Source organism: Palaemon carinicauda, chromosome 10, assembly GCF_036898095.1.
Source record: "Palaemon carinicauda isolate YSFRI2023 chromosome 10, ASM3689809v2, whole genome shotgun sequence".
NCBI classification, from domain to species: Eukaryota; Metazoa; Arthropoda; class Malacostraca; order Decapoda; family Palaemonidae; genus Palaemon; species Palaemon carinicauda.
In genome coordinates this window covers 66,524,436-66,548,054 of record NC_090734.1, presented here as the reverse complement: position 1 = coordinate 66,548,054, position 23,619 = coordinate 66,524,436, and the positions used below count along the sequence as shown (strand labels likewise).

Here is a 23,619-nt window from a genome sequence, read left to right as displayed (position 1 = left end):
CTGTCAGTCACAGGTGATCTTTAAATCTTTAAAGATGAATTCTTATATGAACTTTTACCTATAATTATGGCTCTGACAGTTACCTTGACCTTAATAAGTGTATTGGCATTGTTAGTGGTTCATGTGTGCCAAATATTTATTGTCTATCTATCTCATGTAGTTGAAAAGTTATGGCCAAGGTCAAATTGTCATTTGACTCTTGCCCTCAATTATGGTTACCTCACCTTTTACTTCTTTCTGTGCATTTATTTCATTATTGAAATTTGAACGCCAAATATGAAGTCTAATTCATATTCTTCAAACATTATGATTTAATGTGTTAAAAGGTGCCCGTGAGCATAAGAGAAACAATTCTACTCAATGGCCGTCCTAGAGACTGGACATTCGCACTTGAACGCCCAAACCTATTTCTACCCAAACTAGGATTAAGGAGGAAATGGTAATGGTTGCTGCTGAATCAGCATGTAGAGCTATAAAGCTATAGGAGTAGACGTTTTTCTTTATTTTTCTGTGCCTTCCACTCCCCACATTTTTTTTTTCTTTTTTTTTTGTCATTTCAGACATTCTTTCTTACATTCTTTATTCAATCCTTTCTTCCATTATCACCTTAACTATTTTCCAGTGACCTTTCACTCTGTTTTCTATCCTTTCTACATGCATCCTGGGTTCTTCCTTTTCTCTCCTCAAACTTTTATTCACACCTTCTTTCCCCCTTAATTCTTCCCTCAAAACTTTCACCGTTTCGTCCATTCTGTATCATTTCCATTACATTTCCAAATAAATCTTACCTCACTTACTATCATTTCTGGTCCAAATAACTCCAAAGCTTCTGACAGTAATACCTCAAAGAATAATGCCTTAAATGACCAAAGCCCCATGTTGGGTGCCATAATATATGCTGTGGCATTTGAGGTTTATATGAACCAGAACCAAGAACACTTATACTTTACTTTATTCAGTATTTACACCCATACATACAATTACATACATTAATAGTTTTACTTTAAAAATTACTTTAAACTGACATAAATACTATTTTATAGGTCAGCTGTAATACAACTCAAAAGTTTGTGACAATAATACTCCAAAGAATAATGGTGTCACACATGGGACACATCTCTACTCGGAATCTCTATCAACTTAATTGCTGTTTTACTCGTTTACTTTAACTGAGAAAAGCTCCTCTCAGTCTCTGTGGTATATGGCTATCGCTCAACCTTGAGTCAAGTCTTCATACTGAAAGGTCTGAACCTCACATCTTTGTGAGAGTGATCTATACTGATGAGTAGCTTTAAGCAGTCCTGTTCTCTCAGAAAACTTAGACCACCAGCATGGATCATTACAAAAGATCTGAGCTCTCGTAAATTTACTCCATATGAGCCCTTAAGACTGTATTCTTATTGTTTCTAGCCTTGGTGAAGAGAGTAGGTGAATTATGTGGCATCTCATATGTCGTTAGTAATTCCGAGAGATGGAAAGTCTCGATAATCTTTGTACCAGAGTATGTGGTTAGTCCATGAACCCAGTCCTCCATCTCCCTTCTAGACATGACTAGTGGTCAGGATAACCTACTTCTCTGACCTGTGAGGGTGCTATGGTGCACACATTAAGAAAACCCAGCACTTCAGACCAGAACATAAGAGGTTCTTCTTCAGCAATGGTAGGGTGAAAAAGACAATCTCCAAGAAGTAAAATTACTAGCTTTCTGCTCTTCTTTCTACCCATTCTCTTGGAGGTGTAGCAATCGTGGCTGTAATGAGCTTTACAATAAAAAATAGCACGTTACAAAAATTGGCACATGCCAAGGCTGGAGCAAAGATACAGTCTCTCTCTGGCTTTGAGAAGCCATCACACACACACACACATACCCTTCTTCTGAGAAAACCTGGAATGATTGATCTAATGCTCGAGCCCACGGAGTAAGAGAAATCAACCCCGCCCTCCCCTTCAAGAAGAATCTGTCTCTGCCGCAAGTGCTGAAGTCAGAAATCTAGATTCATCAGACAACCTTCACTGCTCACTACCTGCAGGTACAAGAGTATATCTACAAGTCTCTGGATATATTCCCATTGCGAATGCTGGTAGTTGCTTAACAGGTTGTGTAGCAAGCCAACCTCCCCCTCAGGACAAGGAGACTCTCATCTTTGATAGCTGTTGCAATGTAAATTCAAGAAAGAAAGGTACAGTCCTGGCTATGGGGGTGAGTTTGTGTCCATCTCAAGTGTACAAAGTAACCCATGTTTTTATTGTTGTACATACCAGGTACTTTTTAAAAAGTTTGAACGCCAAGTCCAAATCCCTATACATTTTACTACAAAGTTTAGGCTTGATCCTTATGAAGTGAATCTTAGAAATTCTTATTTCATTGACAGTTTTGTCAATTCCCATTCGATTTTAACAAATCATATGTTTTGGAGGTCAAGGATTACAAGTATCATATTTTTTTTTATTCATTATGGCATTATAAATATGCAAATTATCTCTAAAATTACCTTAAGGAATTATAGTTTTATTGGGTAAACTTATATGGGATTCCTTAAGTCGCTGCCAAAGACAGTGAAAAAGTTGTTTAGCATGTAGATTAATCAAGTAAAGCGATTTTAATTACATAAACCTTTTCTCTATTATAAACATACAATTTTTTACACCAATTCGACAACAGACAATTACAGAACATCACACTCTTCACCAGGGCTGCTCTACAGGAACATGTTACTTGTGTGCATTTTCTACAAAGGCTAACCAGTGTCTAGTGTACCTTAAGAGTATTCCATGATGATGATGGTAAAAGATGACCATCCTTAGAAGTAAATCAAATTCTTCAGGATTGAGTTGTCAAAGTTCTCAACAATTTAAAAAAATAAAAGTTCAAAAAGCGGAATTAGGTAGAGACTAATCTACGATTCAACAGAGTGTATTTCACTAAAAATTACATCTTCTAGAGCACACTTAAGTTACTTGAAAAGTCTGAAAAATTATCAATCTTCTTCATAAAAATAAGTGCTCTTCTAAACAATCTTGATTTAGGTTACACTATTCTTGGGCGAACAAACGGTCAGGGAACGAAGGTACAAATACATGAATTTACTTTAAAGTTCCTCTCTTTTCTCTTTTCTACTCTAAAACATTTGAATATAAGTTCTCAGAATATTGGTCTTAAATAGCAGCGTAATTACGAGATCTGTATGACTATGACTCGTGGCGACTCAGACCCGACTGAGTGGTGGACAGGGCACGTCGCTGGGCGTGACACATAGCGCCCATGGGAAGAGACCATATATGGACATCGAGAGGGATTGTTTGTTAACTTACAACCGGATTCATCTGGAAGGCCTTTGTCTCCTAGGCCGTTGCTCTCCCAAGGAATCTGCAAAAGCAAGGAGATGACAACAAAGAAAAAAGATCCTTCATCTGCAGATTGACATGGAGACAGAATCCTGTCGCTGGTGGAAGCTGAGACAGCAGTTCTCTCGCTGGATCACTGTTGAGTCTATCAAGAACATGCATCGTGACGTAAGCATTGTATTGAAGAAAGTACGATGGGTATGACGTTCAATACCTTGACTGTTGAAGGCATATTCTGTGATGTTGATTTTGAAAAGTGAAATAGTTCTTTTGAGATTTATGAAATTGCTGCGTTGCTCCCTGAGGGAATCTCAGCCGAGATGCTGAATCCTTGAATTTAGATTTCCGGGTTATACTTGAGGGTTACTTTCTTGGTGCCAATTTTACTGTTGATGTCACATCCAGTTAGGCTATGTAGAGCTAGAAGGACCTTGCAAAGATCATTTCCCTGTCGATTGTGGAGAATATGTAGTGGTACAAAATGGCGGTGTCACCTCATCCAGCTCGTTCCCACAGTTCTTTATGTCCTTCCTTGCATAACATTTGGGACAGGATATAGAAGTGTAACGATTACATCAGTATTCATGGTAGTACATCCCAGGTACTGTAACCTGCTCAGAAACAGTCAAGTACATGCATGAGCATTAGCAGATCTGCCTCCTTAAATGTTATTTGCAGGTGATACATGCAGTGTTCTGTGCCATTGTAAACTTTGACACATTGCCACTCATTAATGTCTTTACATAGTTGACTGAGCGCGGTTGAGTATCTTTTGCCTTCTGACAACTGACAACAGACTTACCTGTAGACTAGAGTATCAAGATGAAATTTGTTTCTATTGCAGTACAGTACACCTTTTTGTCACATAAAAAGGCAGCTTGTCCTGAACCAATCATGCGCAGATTGCTACTAGATTCTTCATCTCAATGTAAACAGCCCAATACCAAGTAAAAGAAAAGGATAGAACAGGAAGAAATGCTATCTGCTTGAGATGAATGTTTTTGGTTGTCCAGACTGAATTAGTCGTACCTTAACATTGGTGACTTATGTATAGATCACTGTGGAACTGCAGCACCCCTTATTTTCACTTTATCTTTCTTTATCCTTGTACAATATATAAACCTTAAGCGTAATATCAGTAGCCATCCTTCAGTTTATAAGAAATAGAGAAAAATTTGTTGCATGGAATTGTCCACTTCACAGTTCTAGCTGCATTGGATGTTTTGTACATGCGCACATAGAAAGCTGTACGTGAGGCTGAGATAGAGAGAGAGCACTGTCGCTCCCGCAGTGCTAACTGATGACCTTGGCATATTTGTGGTAGGTAGTTATTTTTTCATTCCACGTGTATTGTTCTATAAAATTGTCTACCATATTCTTGAATGTAATACAGTGTAGAATTAGATTATTATCCTACTTCTAGCCATTATTTTCTTTTACAATATTTTTTGGCTCTCTTGACAATTCCCATGACCTTGTCAGAGGCAGAATGCTACTTTTCATAACTGAAAAGTAATAAAAACTTTTCTAAGAAGCCCTATGACTTCGTAGAGACTTTTCTAAGAAGCCCTATGACTTCGTAGAGACTAAATACACTTGCAGTAGTTTCATTGGAGAAACATTTCATCAGTTGTCATCCAGAGATCGAGGAGAAAGTTATTTATCTTTTTATACTAATCAAAACAAGAAGAAAGGATTTCATTTTCAAATGAATGGATCAAGGTTGAACAGTAACAATTTAAGTTATAGTAAATTATTTATTTTTAATTTTTTTATACCTGTTTGTTTCCCTTTACACAATATTAAAAGAAAGGCTCCAGATTTTCTGGTGCAGAACCCTTCTCCACATGGCTTGTGTTCAAGGGTATGTGATTCCAGCCACCTGGCTGTCTTTGTCCTCTAGGTTTAGATGGGCAATTGATCATGCTAGGTCGGCAAGTCTAGTATTATCAGTTTTGTCTGATTTGTTTAGCTGGACATTACCTTCAAAAGCATTAGGAAGTTCGGGCCTTTTTCTCGGTGCTTGGAAGTTTTTGAGTACTTGGCATAAGAGTGTTTCCTTGAAAGCCTGCGGACTATGTTTGACCAATATATCAGAGTGTCTTGGCTTCTATCTCTGTGAAACAGGCTTGTTATACCGCATGTGTTTCAAACACGCTCATACATTGTAAAGGTTTTGATTTTTTAAATTATTACTCACTCTTCAAGAACACTGTTAATAGACCATACTGTTTTCATGTTAGCACAAGCTTTATCATATTTGAATTTTTTGGACTTTCTTCCTCGAAAGTCACTGTATATAAACTCGATGATTGTTTAATAAAGTTTAGTTGCGCTCACCTCGCCTCTCAGTTATCACCTAATGGGTCGCTCGCACATTGTCCTGGTATAGAACACAGACTATATAATATTCAGGTACACTGGCTACATGATGTTAGTGCTAAATTATTTTGTGTAGCAGTAGGTGCAATTTACTTTGTTATTGATGATATTACATAGATACAATATGCATTCTAAATGAGGTTCTGGGGCAGAAAATTGTTTTGCCAAACAAATATGCTTGTCTTTGGAGGTTTTACAAAATAACTAAAAATTAGTTATCCCAGTAAAAGCCTCATCAATATCCAATCTAACTTTCCTTCCCCATTCCCATTTATTCTTAACCCACATTGGAATAATATTGTAATAGTAAGTCTGATCTTGCCAATAGTTCTACATAATGGAAAATTCTATCTCTTCCCTTTGAACAACTACCTGAAAACTTCATGTTCATTGGCTAAATTTTGATCAGATGAGACATATTATGTTAACAGGCTTTGAGATTTCAGAAGAAATGCTAAAATAGGATCTTTGGCTCTAGAAACGAAAGGCCAACGTATCAGTGGGAACTTCTCTAATGAGATGTGATACTTCAGCATCAGAAGCTAGAGAAGAAAAACGACAAATAGTAAGGGATTTACCTTAAACAGCTCCTCTCTATATATGCAGGCTTTTGTTATAAGTGAGCAAATAATAATTTTCAAAACCCTATCCACTAGAATGATAATGATGGTTTACTTATATAAATGTTTAGTGAGCACATTACATCCTGAAACCAGATCATTAGTAAACTTATTTTGCTGGTCAACTGCAGTATTTACCTGACTGTATACATTACTCATCTAATTTTTAGCAGTCATACCCAAAAATGTCAGCACCAGATGGACATAATATCCCATTTCTTTTGGTTTCCCTTAAACACTTAAGTGAGCTGGAAAAAAATCAGTCTCATCAGCCTCCTTTTAAATTTTAAACAAAGTATTCGGCATGATTCCTTCGGTAAACTTAACTATGATAGAACTTTTATGCTGCTTCCAAAACTGCCTTTATATTCAATGACAATTTCTCTGTTAGATATTTAGTATGGTTTCATTCATCAGAACATTAAACTGTGAGAACAATAGTACACACTTTGTTGACCAACACCACGTCCATATAAGGTTTCAAGGCCATATCATCATTGACTCTACATTCAGGTTCCACTCCATCTCCTAGAGCAAACATTCCCATCAACACACCCTTCATGGATATCCTCTACCACACAAGTGAATAATCATTTTTGCATCCTACCTCTAACACCCTATTTTGCTTAGAATATTATATTATCAACATCATTAAGAATATATACATTTCCAGTATTCATGAAGGTCTAGTTTTCCTACCCAACCAGTAAGCATATTGAAGTCTCTTCAGCACACAGCATAGAGTAGTTTGTTCTGCATTCTTCTGCATTTCTTGATCTTCATCACATAAATAACCAAATAAGCTGGCAAAGAAGGGCAATTTGTCTGCTTAGCTGACTAACCAATTCATCCTCTGGCACAGGCTGTACTGTACAGTATGTGCACTATATGGCGCTCTAATACATTTCTTGTTTTGGTAGTATGCTTTCCTCCACTTCTTTGACATGATCTTAGCCTACATTTGTAATTTTCGTAGATAAATTCTGTCCCTAATCAATATTTTGACCTAGTGAGCTTGGAAGCCCTTATTGTAATGTCTTATATTTTTCAGTTGCCATTAACAAGAATTTCTAAGTTCCCTCAAATAAACAATTTGCTAAGTTACATAAATATATTCGATCACGCTCTACAGAGTAATTTGGTAACATATTGGTGTCCATGATATATGGATGTGGCAACATTGCTTTCTGTCTGAATACCAAAGAGATTAGTGTCCTTTACTCCACCAACTGCAGCCAATTTGTGTGGTTTGCATTTGTGTGTATGTGCATTATTTTAATTATATGATTTACCACTCAGTCTTTGTTCCCCTGCGGCTAGTTTCACTTGCAATTCAACATTATTGCATTACTTCTCTGGCAATTGGCATATGTTGACCTAAATGCAGTATCCGAATGGGTGAGAAAACCTGTGTCATCATTCTCTCAAATAATTTTTCTCTGTTCTCACCACAAAGGTAGCACAGACAGCGAAATTCTGGCAGTCATCATGCATCGGACAAAAGGATTCCTGGCTGGTAAACTGAGTGGGATATTTCTAGGACACAAGTCAGAATACTGTAATCTGGACAGAGACCAAAATCAGGAGTGTACTGTAAAGAAGATGAGAATTTGAATTTTTTCTTTTTACCAGAAACTTTCGATCAGACATAAATGTTTGCTAAGAGAAAAATCCAGAAGAGGTTGAAGAGGGGCTCTACCAGCAATTTGCTTCCCCTTCACAAACAGGACTGCCTTTAGTACTCACGGCCCCAGAGACTGACAAAATATATCATACTGTAGCTTTTGGGGTGCATGTTGGTGAGCACTGTATCGGTACCTACCAGTCAATGAAGGCGCTTGTCGCCGATCATTTGTTGCTGATCGCACGTACACTATGCCATATCTTAGTGTTCAAATAAGTATTGAGAGCTATCTTGGGTGATTAGTTGTTTCTCTCACGGTTGTGCGTAAAAGACAGAACTTCTCAGTGTACTGACTGACCACGTGGCGAAAAAACAGGTGACGTGATTTTGTTCTCTACCTAATGAGCTCATGGAAGCATATCCAGTGTCCCGTGAGTCATGAGAAGAATGATCATGAGGCAATTGACCTTGCAATGAACTATCATGAGATGACCAAATTGATGGTGACCTATTACACAATGACCGATAAAGAAGTGACTGATCACGAGGACACTGATCATGAGGAGACCGCTCATAAGGCACCGCTCACTAGGAGAACAATGATCATATTTCCAAGCACAGATACATGAGGAAATGTGTCATTGCTCATAAAAGTGAGGAAACCGATGGTTTGTTCTAAACCTGGTGACACTCTTTATTGTGACTGACAGTGTATGTGTTCTGAGTCCAGTAAGAGACTGAGCACTGTTAACAAGGGTGTAAGCTTTTGTACCACATACTGAGACACATACCTTGTCCGGGTTGGTTTTTGGTACTGAACTCTCTCTCTCTCTCTCTCTCTCTCTCTCTCTCTCTCTCTCTCTCTCTCTCTCTCTCTCTCTCTCTCTCTTGCATAAGTGATGAGAGATCGGTCAAGCCTCAAGGAAAAGGGGGATAATAGAGCTGTGCTCTTCACTTCAACTGATAGTGTACATTCTTGGGCCAGTAAGATAATGAGCATTGGTAAAGCAGGAGCATAAACTCCTGTAATACCCATCAAGATACCCTCACCGTTTGGGTTTTTCCTGGTCTAAATCTCACTCCTATCCAGTTGATCGCTTTTCCTGAACTTCTATGCTGATTACTTCTTCTTCTTAGAAGTAATAGCATCAGAACAATTTCACAAGGATGAAACAGAAGAGGAGGAAGAAGATGAATAATGTAATGCTCCTTCTTGCCAGTCTTCTTCTGGGTCGAAGTCATGGAAACCAATGACAACACTCCTACAGAAGAAGAAGAAGCCTCAGGGGCTTCGTTAAAAGTACCAGAGACCACACCAGCAGGTGCCAAACCTTTCAGCACCTCTACAGATGTAGCAGTATTGGGAAGAGAATAATGGGCAACCTCAGATATCCTGGCGATGACACAAGAATTCTCCCGCGATGCCCAAGGAAGGACAACTCTCTTGGGACGAGGTTGTCATCGTCTCATCATCCCACATCCACATGTAACGAGGGAAGGACTGAGAACAGTAATGTTTGCTCTTGCTCGCAAAATGCACAAGGACGATAAGGATTAATCATATATTTTGGAGAGAAAGAAAAAAATAAAATAGTCAAAATCTAAGAGGCATCAAGAATGCATGCAAGTGTACCTTCTGCTTACAGCCGAAGTCAAAAGTGCTAATATTGCGGGCTGACAGGTGGTCGGGAATTTGTTAAATCTTAATGGCCGTTCCAGCCTCCATAAACTCATAGTCCAATTAAAGGACGATGGTTTGTGTTCTTGTAGGAACCACTTATCAGCTTCTTGTGTTTCCTTTTTCTATCTTTCAGACTCATACGGGGTTTATAACAACATATAAATGGAGCATTTATGATCTTCATCAATAAACAACGTTTACAATGCTACCAGAAGGCTAAAATCACTGGCTACATCACATACACTCACTGCACAGCCTCAGAAACATTTAAAATGTATCCATAAGGGACAATTTTTATTTGATCAATATTTGAGGTTAAGAAACTCAGATTAGAGCAGTTGGTATATTATGATAACAATTGGGATGTTTCTGGATGTGAATTGAATTAGATAATTTCCTGATGTATGATTTGAAATTAATTTTAAGATTCGCGAGTTTTCTATTTGTGTAAGAAAATCTTCTCAGAAGGAGACAATTTAAGTAGCAAAGATTGCTCCTAAAGAGGGACTTATTCATCGGATATACGGTCGATTCATTTAATAAATTATTCATGTAATATGAAAGTTTTAGTGCATTATTTTTTTTAAATTAGGAAAATTTACATTACCAAATTTCATATCTTATACAAATGAAATAATTTATGACCACCAACTCGATATATGCAACAATCTAACTCTTCTAGTTAATTCAGTTGTCAACAAATATTTTCTTAGAGAGGATTATATCGTCTCCAAATACCAATCAGATATTATTTCCTCAAATTGGAATCCACTCGAGTTGCCGATGATTACAATTTAAAAATCTTATCTAATTTCAATATTCAGGGAGACTTGGGTGGTCCTCTCGTGATTAGATCCGACAGTGGTCGATTCATTCAAGTAGGCGTAGCGCTGCACAGCTCAGGATGCAATAACACAACGATTACATCGCTGCCCCTGATCTACACCAATGTTATCAGTAAGAAATACTCTATTTTTATACGAAACTTTTGCAGTCATACTCTTAATGGATGATAATAATTTACTTGTTTAACAAAGTCAATCATTATGTAAGTACTTTGACAAAGCTAGAAATAGTAACATATCTAATTGTATTTCATTTTTTTTTTTTCAGAATATATGAAATGGATCAAGAAATCAGTTGAATTATCCGATACTTGTTTGTAATTCTAATAAATAAAGAGTCCATTACAGCAGTTAGAAAAATTCAGAAAAAATATACAGTATATATGGCTGTTTGTGTTCGTTTCTTCGTCAGATGTGAATGTCATAACTGCTTTAAAATAAGAAATTGAATTCATACCAATATATATATATATATATATATATATATATATATATATATATATATATATATATATATATATATATATATATATATATATATATATATATACAGTATATATGTATATATATACAGTATATATGTATATATATATATATATATATATATATATATATATATATATATATATATATACAGTATATATGTACATATATATATATATATATATATATGTATATATATATATATATATATATATATATATATATATATATATTTATATATATACATTATTACTAGCCAAACTACAACACTAGTTGGAAAAGTGAGATGCTATAAGTCCAAGGGCTCCAATAGGGAAAAAGAGCCCAGTTAGGAAAGGAAATAAGGAAATAAATAAATGATGAGAATAAATTAACAATATATCATTCTAAAAACAGTAACAACGTCAAAACAGATATGTCCTATATAAACTATTAACAGCGTTAAAAACCGATATGTCATATATAAACTATAAAAAGACTCATGTCAGCCTGGTCAACATAAAAACGTTTGTTCCAACTTTGAACTTTTGAAGTTCTACTCATTCAACTACCCGATTAGGAAGATCATTCCACAACTTGGTAACAGCTGGAATAAAGCTTCTAGAATACTGTGTAGTATTGAGCCTCATGATAGGGGAAGGCCTGGCTACCAGAATTAACTGCTGCCTAGTATTACGAACAGGATAGAATTGTCCAGGGAGATCTGAATGTAAAGGATGGTCAGAGTTATGAAAAATCTTATGCAACCTGCATAATGAACTAATTGAACGACGGTGCCAAAGATTAATATCTTGATCAGGAATAAGAAATTTAATACACCGTAAGTTTCTGTCCAACAAATTAAGATGAGAATCAGCAGCTGAACACCAGACTGGAGAACGGTACTCAAAACAAGGTAGAATGAAAGAATTAAAACACTTCTTCAAAATAGATTGATCACCGAAAATCTTGTAAGACTTTCTCAATAAGCTAATTTTTTGTGCAATTCAAGAAGACACAGACCTAATGTGTTTCTCTGAAGTAAATTTGCTGTCGAGAATCACACCTAAAATTTTAAAAGAATCATACAAATTTAAAGAAACATTATCAATACTGAGATCCGGATGTTGAGGAGCCACCGTGTTTGACCTACTTACAATCATATTTTGAGTTTTGTTAGGATACAACTTCAAACCCCATAATTTGCACCATGCACTAATTTTAGCCAAATCTCTATTAAGGGATTCACCAACCCCAGATCTACATTCAGGGGATGGAATTGATGCAAAGAGAGTAGCATCATCTGCATATGCAACAAGCTTGTTTTCTTGGCCAAACCACATGTCATGTGTATATAGTATGAAAAGTAATTGGCCAAGAATACTACCCTGTGGAACACCGGATATCACATTCCTATACTCATTATGGTGCCTATCAACAACAACTCTTTGAGATCTATTACTTAAAAAATCAATAATAATGCTAAGAAACGACCCACCCCCTCCCAACTGTTTGAGTTTGAAAACAAGGGCCTCATAATTAACACGGTCAAAGGCCACACTAAAATCAAGGCCAATCATACGAACTTACTGACCACAATCAAGGGATTTCTGTACAGCATTACAGATTGTAAAAAGAGCATCACATGCTCCAAGGCCTTTACGAAAACCAAATTGCAAACTAGGGAATAGATGATTACCTTCAGTAAACCTATTAAGACGTTTTACCAGAAGACGCTCAAAAACTTTAGATAATATGGGAGTTATGGAAATTGGGCGGCAATCAGTGGGACTTGAGCTACCACAAACACATTTACATAGAGGAGTAACATTACCAATTCTCCAACAAGTGCTAAAAGCTCCTCTTCTTGCTAACTTGCGCAAAATAACAGATAATTTTGTAGCTAAGAAGCCTGCTGTTTTTATAAAAAACAAAGGAAAAATACCATTTGGGTCTACACCTCCATAAGCATCAAGGTCCATCAACAGAGCTTTAATCTCACGAGATCGAAAAGCTAAACGAGTTAGTTTAGCCTCAGGAAAACAAGAATGAGGAAGTTCAAGTTTTCATTACTCTGTTTACTGTCAAAAACATCAGCCAAAATGGTTGCCTTTTCCTTTGGACAGTGAGTGACTGAGCCATCTGGTTTAAGTAAAGGAGGAACTGTTGCATCTACACCAAAGAGTGCAGATTTAAGGGTAGACAAGGGTTTCTTTTATGGTTAAATTGTACTCCTTTTCAGTTGAGGCATAAACTCTCTGAGCAAAAGCTCGAAGCTGATTATAGTTGTTCCAGGTCAAATCTGATCTGTTACCCTTCCAAAGATGATAGGCCTCCTGCTTCTCCAAATAAGCACCTCTACAATCATCATTGAACCACGGTTTGTCCTTCACTCGGTACCTTAGCACATGAGAAGGGATATGCCTATCAATTATGTTGACTAGATTCTCAATCAAAGGGACAACAGGATCTCCACTACTATATAATTGTGACCAATTCAAGCATAAAAGATCATGCAAAATCCCATTCCAGTCTGCTTGGGATTTCACTACTAATGAAATCAAGGTATGATCAGATGTCCCGACTGGAGAACCAACCTTACTAGTTATAACGCCAAGGGAGTCAGTGTATACGAGGTCCAAGCAATTACCAGACATGTGAGTATGTTCATTTATGATTTGCTCACAACCTGATTCAGAGGCAAAGTCTAAAGCTCTTAAGCCATGGGGATCGGTAGGAGAGATAGAACTTGACCACTCCCTATGGTGAGCATTAAAATCACCAACAAAGACAAAAGAAGCCTTTCTATCATCTTCTTGTATCTTAGCCATAATGGAAAGAAGACAATTGAAGATAGAAACATCCATGTCTGGATTCCGGTAGATTGAACACAAATAAAAGTTGTTATGCCTGCCAAAATTTTTATTACCTGAATCTCATGACATCCACATTGATAGCAGGACTTATGAGAAGCAGGGTACTCAGTCCTAATATACGCCGCCATTCCCCTGGCCCTAGGGATGGCATCACGTTTCAACATTATTGGGTTCTTAAAACCAGTTATAAGGAGCTCAGATGAGTGCCTCATATTAGAAACCAAAGTTTCTGAGCACAAAAGAATATCATTCTGTCTGGACGCAACTGTAAGGTCGGGGTTATTTGCATGAAGACCACGAATATTGCAATACAGAAGACGACATTGACAAAATCTGGGATGTACCGGTCCCGGATTTCGCTCAATGTCTACAGATAGTATAAGAATTAATAGAAATAATAAAGAGAGACAACATACATAAAACTAGATTAGCAAGAATTATAACAAAAATAATATGTACAGAATTATAAATAAAGTGATTGATGAAACCCATAGACTATAGTAAGAAGTCGAAAAAAATGGTCAACATGGAGGAGCCGATACACCATGCAAGGCTAAATACCCTCCAGGATAGCCACTTCAACTGAAGTGAGGACAGCAAGGATGGTTTTGAGAAGAAAATTAATTAGAAAAGGAAAAGACAACCTCTTGATAAACCATCAGGCATCCATGGCCCTTCTATTAAGCCAGCCTAACACACCATTTAAAGAATAAAACAAGAGGAAAAAAAAATAATAATAAGATAGAATAGTGTGCCCGAGTGTATCCTCAAGCAAGAGAACTCTAACCCAAGACAGTGGAAGACCATGGTACAGAGGCTATGGCACTACCTAAGACTAGAGAACAATGGTTTAATTTTGGAATGTCCTTCTCCTAGAAGAACTGCTTACCATAGCTAAAGAGTCTCTTCTACCCTTACCAAGAGGAAAGTACACTGAACAAATTGCAGTACAGTAATTAACCCCTTGGGTGAAGAAGTGTTAGTATCTCATTGTTGTCAGGTGTATGAGGAAAGACGAGAATATGTAAAGAATAGGCCAGACTATTCTGTGTAAGTGTAGGCAAAGAAAAAATAAGCCGTAACCAGAGAGAGGGATCCAATGTATTACTGTCTGGCCAGTCAAAGGATCCAGTACCTCTCTTGCGGTAGTATCTCAATGGGTGGCTGGTGCCCTGACCAACCTACTACCTATATATATATATATATATATATATATATATATATATATATATATATATATATATATATATATATATATATATATATATATATATTTATACATACTGTATATGATCTATTGATGATAAATAAATAACAAGGTCAGTGTTAAAGTATGCTAAACTTTTACGGTGAAATAATTAGGATAAGGTTCATTTCTTAAGAGAATATGATATACATTATATTCTCATCGTGGCAGACCATTTTGTATGTATATCGGATTGTAGGGGTCTTTTGGTACAATATGTTAAAGTGTGAGCTCCCATTTTTATAATTGATAAATGTTTTTTTCTGTTTTTATTACAGGCAGCGTAAAAGTTTATCCAGTTTTAATCAGATCTAGTCTTTGTTTATATTCGAAGTCTTTATTCAGTATTGTTTTTTTTACTTCTTTGTTTGGAGTTACAATTCCTCTTTATTTTACCTTGAATCCAATAAGACGAATGGTATTCCCTTTAGACCTATCAAAATCTCTGGGGCTCAGGAATCAGGACTTGCTTGTAGGTCTTCCTCACTTCACTTCTTCGCCTCTTATACGTCCGTGAAAAATCATGATTTCCTTCAAGAAAATAAATATCTTTTCGGTTGCGGACTCCTAAGGCCGTGAGGTTAAACCCGGTTTCTACAACGTCAAGTGACTTGAGTCCATCTTACCATCGCACAGACAGAATAACTCTTTCCATGAAAAAGAAATGCATTAAAGATTTTACCAGAAATTAGCTCCCCTGATAAAAGTAAAAAAAAATCGAGATTTAGTTTCTTCTAATTGAATGGATTTAAGACAAAAGATTAATCGAATCGGGTATGAATTTGGTATAGAAATATCCTGTTCAGATGTGATTGAATATCATCTAGGGCCTACCAACTTGTCCTCAGCATATGCAATAATGATTACCGATAATTATTTTGTTATTTTTTAAGAATATGTATATGTATTATGTATTAACTGTTAACAATACCCCTAATATCAATTACAAGTGTTGTGATGTTATAACTGCTACTGAAACGAAAAGCTTCTTTTGGAGTAGGCTACTGCACAGTTCAATTTAAGTTATCACAATGGTATATTCTTAAAAGGACATCTGCTCTGAACAGTATATACTGTATGGTTTGCAATTCGTGGGCGTTTTTTCTTTAATTCATATTAGCGACAATGTTTTCACGATTGTTGGAAGAACTTACATGATTTTTAGCGGTAAGCAATTGCCTTTATAAATAAGTTGGCGATATCTAGTAATATAGATTCTTTGCAACACAGGTACTTTTGAGTGAATCATTTTAGGCTGTGCATTTACATGGGTCTTCGACATATTATATTCATTACATAGTGGCTTTATATACCTTCATGTATGAGTTGAAATTATTGTTGTTGATCTACAAGGTATACTTAGTTCTGAAGGAAGCAGTTGGCTGGGCGAGCCAGTATTGTTGTTATCATTATTACTAGCTAAACTACAACCCTAATTGGAAAAGCAAGATGCTATAAGCCCAAGGACTCCATCAGGGAAAAATAGCCCAGTGAGGGAAGGAAATAAGGAAATAAAGAAACGATAAGACAAATAATGGACAATAAAATTAATATTTCAAAAACAAAAACAACATCAAAACAGATATTTCATATGCAAACTATAAAAAGACTTATGTCAGCCCATTTAAAATAAAAGCATTTGCTGCAAGTTTGAACTTTTGAAGTTCTACCGATTCAACTATCATATTAGGAAGATCATTCTGCAACTTGGTAACAGCTGAAATAAAACTTTTAGAATACTGTGTATTATCGAGCCTTATGATAGAGAAAGCCTGACTATTAGAATTAACTGCCTTCCTAGCATTACGAACAGAATGGAACTGTCCGGGAAGATCTGAATATAAAGGATGATCATAATAATGAAAAATCTTATGCAACATGCATAATGAATGAACTAATTGAACGACGGTGCTGGAGATTATTATCTAGGTCAGGAATAAGAAATTTAATAGACCGTATGTTCCTGTCCAACAAATTAAGATGAGAATCACCAGCTGAAAACACGTGGCTAAATGGTATTGTCACTGTCATACAAGCATTCTGGACTAGGGTTCGAATCCCGGGCAGTCAGATGCTATTGTCTTTGGCCGGTTTTGCATGGGGCTTTGATCCCAAGGTCGGTAAGAGAATCCAGATATTAATGTATCAAAATATATGGCTTATTTGAGTATGAAAAATACGTCTAAATGTACAAAATTTATCATATATATATATATATATATATATATATATATATATATATATATATATATATATGTATGTATATATATACATATATATACATTATATATATATATATGTGTGTGTGTGTGTGTGTACACTTAATATATGTATGTTATATATATATATATATATATATATATATATATATATATATGTGTGTGTGTGTGTATATATGTATATATATATATATATATATATATATATATATATATATATATATATATATATATATATGTGTGTATATATATATATATATATATATATATATATATATATGTGTGTGTATATTTATATATATACACACACAAGTATGTTTATGCATAAACACACATACACACACACACACACATATATATATATATATATATATATATATATATATATATATATATATATATATATATATATATATATAAATATATATATATATATATATCTATATATATATATATATATATATATATATATATATATATAAATATATATATATATATATATATATATATATAAATATATATATATATATATATATATATATATATATATATCAACATCATCATCATCATCATCATCCTCTCCTCATACACCTATTGACGAAGAGGGCCTCGGTAGATCTCACCAGTCGTCTCTATCTTCAGCTTTTGATTAAATACTTCTCCGTTCATCATCTACTACTTCCCGCTTCATAGTCGCCAACCATGTAGGCCTGGGCCTTCCAACTCTTCTAGTGCCTTGTGGAGCCCAGTTGAAAGTTTGGTGAACTAATCTCTCTTGGGGAGTGCTAAGAGCATGCCCAAACCATCTCCATATACCCTTCACCATGATCATTTCCACATACGGCACTTGAGTAATCTCTCTTATATTTTGAGGGTTTTGTTATCAAATCTATAAACTCTGTTGCATATTGCTTCAGTGACATACCAGGACTCATGTCCATACAGTAACACCGATCTCATTAAACTGATATATAGCCTGATTTTCATGTGTAATTTCAGGTGATTTGATTTCCAAATTTTCCTTAACTTACACATTGTCCGATTTTTTTTTTCAAACATTCATTAAACTCAAATTCTAAAGATCCTGCATTAGAGATCATAGTTCCCAAATATTTTAATGATTCCACCTCATTAATCTTTTTTCCTTCCAATGATACGTACTCGTCCACTGCATATTCCGTTCTCATCATCTCCGTCTTTCTTCTATTTATCTTTGGCCCAACATCATGTGATAATTCAGGCATCCTGGCAAGCAATTTCATGCATTTTGGTAAGCAAAAGCTAATCAGTAAACTGCCTTCTCTTCCTTCTTTGTTTGCAATCTTTACGGATTTATTCTGTCATTCTTTTAGTCCCTATATTATCTGTCCTACACACGTCCATTTCTTTTTCTTACATGTTGTTAGAATATCCTAAACTTTAGTTTGCTCCATGTTTCTCTTGTTCTGCCTCTTGGTGTTATTCCCATCATAAATCTTTCCATAGCTCTTTGAGTTGTAATTAGCTTATGTTCTAAGGCTTTAGTAAGGCTCCAAGTTTTTGATGCATACGTTAATGCTGGTAGGACCATCTGATTAATAATTTTCTTTTTAGAGAAAGTGACATTTTATTTATCATAATCTCTTTTTGTTTACCCAAAGCTCTCCTTCCCTTGCTTATCCTTCTTTTAATTTTGGTCTCATGTCCTGGGGAAACCCTTACCGTGCATCCAAAGTATGTATATTCATTAACAATCTCCATATTACATAAAACCTTGCAGTACAATGCAATATTCGTGGTCTGTATGCAAATATCCAAGACCTTGTAGTTGCATCCAGATAGTATGATATTTTTTTGTGCTCAGAAACCTTGGATTCTAATATGAAGCACTCATCTGAACTGCTTATAACTTGGTTTAAGAAGCTAATAATTTTTAAACGGGATGGGTTTCCTAGGACCAGGGGAATGGCAGTGTATATTAGGACTGAGTACCTCCTTCTCATGAATCTTTCTATGAATGTGAATGTTATGAGATTCAGGTAATAAAAGTTTGTGACAGGTATAACAACTTCTATTTGTGTTTATTCTACCCGAATCCAGACATGGAGGATTTTATATTCGACTGTCTTCTTGCCATTATTGTTAAGATACAAGACGAAGATAGAAACGCTTCTTTTATTCTTGTAGGGGATTTCAATGCTCACCCTAGGGCTTTGGATTAGCAAATCATAAGTGAAGGTTCTTACAGGTCTGGTAACTCCCCTGGCTTCATGAAAAGTAAGGTTGGTTTTTCAGTTGGGATATCTGATAATACCTTGATTTCATCAGTTGTGAAGATCTGACTGAGCAGCCTGTCCCGTCCCAGATCTGTCATACTTTTGTATAGAATCTCAAGTAGACTGGAATGGTATTTTGAGTGATCTTTTGAGCTTGAATTGGCCACAATTGTATAAAGGTGTTAAGCCTGCTGTTCCTTTGAATGAGAATCTAGTCAGCATAATTGATAGGCGTATCCCTTCTCCTGTGCTAAGGTACCGAGAGAAAAAAAAAACCCTGGTTCAATGGTGATTGTAGACGTGCTTATTTGAAGAAGCAGGAAGCCTATCATCTTTGAAAGGGTAAGATATCAGATTAACATGGAATAACTATACTCAGCTTAGAGCTTTTGCCCAGGGAGTTTATGCTTCAACTGAAATAAAATACAGTTTATCCATAAGAGAAAGTCTTTATGATACAACTCAGGAACATAAGTTTTAGGCTACCCTTAAATCTACTCTCTTTGGTGTAGATGCAACAGTTCCTCTTTTACTTAAACCATTCACTCACTATCCAAAGGAAAAGACAACCATTTTAGCTGATGTATTTGACAGTAAGCAGAGTAATGAGAAACTTGATCTTCCTAATTCGTTTTCCTGATGCTAAACTTACTAGTTTATCTTTTCGATTTGGTGAAATTAAATCTCTCTTTATGGACCTAGATGCTTATGGAGGTGTAGATCCAAATGGTAGTTTTCCTTTGTTTTTTTATAAAGACTGCAGATTTCTTAGCTCCAAAATTATTTGTTATTTTCTGCTAGTTAGCAAGATGAGGTTCTTTTAGCACTTGTTGGAGAATTGGTGATGTTGCTCCACTATGCAAATGAATTTGTGGTAGCCTAAGTCCACCTGTTTACTACCCAATTTCCATAACTCCCATATCATCTAAGGTTTTTGAACGTCTTTTGGCAAAACGTTTAAATAGATTTGCTGAAGATAATCATCTGTTCCCTAGTTTTCCATTTGGCTTTCATAAAGGTATGGATCATGGGATTCCCTTTTTACAATCTGCAATGCTATACAGAAATCCCTTGATTGCGGTTAGGAAGTTCGTATTATTTGCCTTGATTTTAGTGGTGCCTTTGACAGTGTTAATCACGAGCCCCTTGTTTTCAAACTCAAACAGATGTGAGTGGGTGGGTTGTTTCTTAGCATCATTATTGAATTTTTAAGTAATAGGTCACAAAGAGTTGTTGTTGATAGGCACCATAGCGAGTATAGGAATGTGATATCTGGTGTTCCACAGGGTAGTGTTCTTGGCCCGTTATTTTCCATAATATGTTCACTCGACATGTGGTTTGATCAAGATAACAAGCCTGTTGCATATGCAGATGATACTCTTATTGCATCAATTCCATCTTCTTAATGTAGATCTGGGATTGCCGCATATCTTAATAGGGCTCTAACTAAAATCAGTGCATGGTGCAAATTATGTGGCATGAAATAGAATCCAAAAAACACTCAAAGTATGATTGTAAATAGGTCGAGGACAGTAGCTCCTCAACATCCGGATCTCAGCATTGATAATATTTCTTTAACTCTTTATGTCTCTTTCAAAATGTTAGGTGTCATTCTTGACAGCAAATTTACTTTTGAGAAATACATTAGGTCTGCCTCTTCTTCAATTGCACACAAAAATATGGCTTATTGAGAAAGTCTTTTAAGATTTTCGGTGATCAATCTATTCTGAAGAAATTTTTTAATTCTTCCATTCTAACTCGTTTCAAGTATTGTTCTCCTGTGTGGTCTTCAGCAGCTGATTCTCAGGAACAGGAACAGGAACTTACGGTCTATTGAAGGTCTATTGAATTTCTTATTCCTGATCTAGATATCAATCTCTTGCTTGAGGTATACTCGGGCACACTATTCTAATCTATGTCTCTTCCTCTGGTTTTGTTAAAGTTTTTTATAGTTTATATAAATTTCTATTTTGATGTTACTCTTCTTAAGATATAATTTTTTCCTTGTTTCCTTTCCTCACTGGGCTATTTTTCCTGTTGGAGCCCCTAGGCTTATAGCTTTCTGCTTTTCTAACTAGGGTTGTAGCTTAGCAAGTAATAATAATAATAATAATAATAATAATAATAATAATAATGACAATAATAATAATAATGATAATAATAATAATAATAATAATAGTAATAATGCCATCGTTCAGTTAATTTGTTCTGACCGTCCTTTACATTCATATCTTCCGGGACAGTTCCAGCGTGTTCGTAATACTAGGTATGCAGTTAATTCTAGATGGTATGCCTTCTTTATCATGAGGGCAATACTACACAGTATTCTAAAAGTTTTATTCCAGCTGGGACCAAGTTTTGGAATGATCTTCCTAATTGGGTAGTTGAATCGGTAGAACTTCAAAAGTTCAAACTTGTGGCAAATATTTTATATAGTTTATATATGATATATCTGTTTCAATATTGCTACCGTTCTATTATATTTTATTTCAAATATTCATTATTTCTCCTATAGTTTGCCTATTTCCATATTTCATATCCTCACTGGGCTATTTTTCCCTGTTGGAACCCTGTGGCTTATAGCATCCTGCTTTTCCAACTAGGGTTGTAGCTTAGCTAGTCACCAGGATTATCAAGAGAACAAAGAAGACAAATTGTGCCAGTATCTGAAGTAACTAAAGAATGAAACTTTTCTAGTCTAGCTGATATAATTACGAGACAGGAAAATACAAGTATCGATGAATGTAAGTTTCCCATATCTGAGGAGATGGCTTTATTCACACCAGTTCTGAAAAGGGCTCTTGATTATCAAGAATTAAGCTCATATAGACCTATTTCAAATCTATCCTTACTGTCAAAAGGGCTAGAATACGTAATTCTTGAACAACTAATTAGTAACGTAGAAAAAATAGAAGCTTTGCCAGACAACCTGGTTGTATGCTTACAGAAAATTATACTCTACGGAGACAGTTATCTGTTCTATTGTAAATGATATGTTGGAAATAATGAATGAAAACAAATGTGGTGTTTTAATATTACTTGATCTTGGTACTGCTTTTAATACAGTTGTGCATGAACTGCTACTAAATGATCTACGGTCCATCGGGATTGAAAATTAAACTTTTGAATACATAAAAAATTACCTGGAATGCAGATATTACTGTTTGCAAATTGGGAACTCTTATTCATCCTAAGAAAATTTAAATAGGGATACCTCAGGGGAGTGTACTGAACCTAATCTTATTCGGTATCTATACTATTTGTCTGTCGAAAATACTGCATAGGCATGGACTGAAGTTTAAGCTATTTACAGATGATACACAATTTTACTTCTGTATAAATGATATAGACGACACCACTGAAACTCTAAACCAAATGTTTACCAGTGTTAGGGAATGGATACTAATCAAATAATTAAATATAAATGAAAATAACGCTGAGTTTATGGTGGTATGAAATAAAAGCAGCGTAAGAAACTTGGGTGATATTCATATAAGAAATTAACCACTCTGCCCCGATATCTAGTAAAGTTTGTGATCTAGGCGTATCTCTTGACTGTAATTTATCTTTCAATGCCCAAATGAATAATGTAGTAAAAACCGCTGCTTTTCATCTTAGAAACATTGTTTCTCTTATATAGAAGTACCTGGAGGAACATTCTGTAAATAAACTTGTGATAATAAAAAGAGGAGCAAAACTGATAAAAGGTGTCCCAACACCGAGAGAGGATCACTTCTATACTAATTTATTTACACTGGCTGCCTATCAAAGCGAGAATTGAGTTTACAATATATACTGTACAATACCCCATCATGTTATTAGAATCGGGCGTCCAAAACATCTGAGAAAATTGCTACATATTGTGCAGCCAACAAATCGTTTCAACACGAACATAGTTACAGAGAGTTTTAAATTATTGGAACTTAGACGTATGTCTACTGTTGGTTCTAGAGCCTTTAAATATGCGGTCTCGAGACTATATAATAAGCTCCCACTAGACATCCGAAAGACTGAAAATATTAAGGTTTTCAAAAGGAAACTAAAGACTTTATTGTTCTCTAAGT

At 35.5% G+C, this 23,619-nt stretch overlaps 1 protein-coding gene across 2 annotated transcripts in view; it reads left to right on the top strand.

Annotated features, from left to right (window-relative positions):
- LOC137648410 (serine protease 33-like) overlaps positions 1 to 10,916 on the top strand; it is a 33,494-nt gene extending 22,578 nt beyond the window's left edge. For both annotated transcript variants that reach the window (XM_068381333.1, XM_068381334.1), the window contains exons 10-11: positions 10,477 to 10,609; positions 10,766 to 10,916. In XM_068381333.1, coding sequence (XP_068237434.1) covers positions 10,477 to 10,609; positions 10,766 to 10,818 — 186 coding nt within the window. In that variant the 3' untranslated portion in view covers positions 10,819 to 10,916. The remainder of the gene's footprint in view (positions 1 to 10,476; positions 10,610 to 10,765) is intronic.
- Positions 10,917 to 23,619: the final 12,703 nt, after the last annotated feature.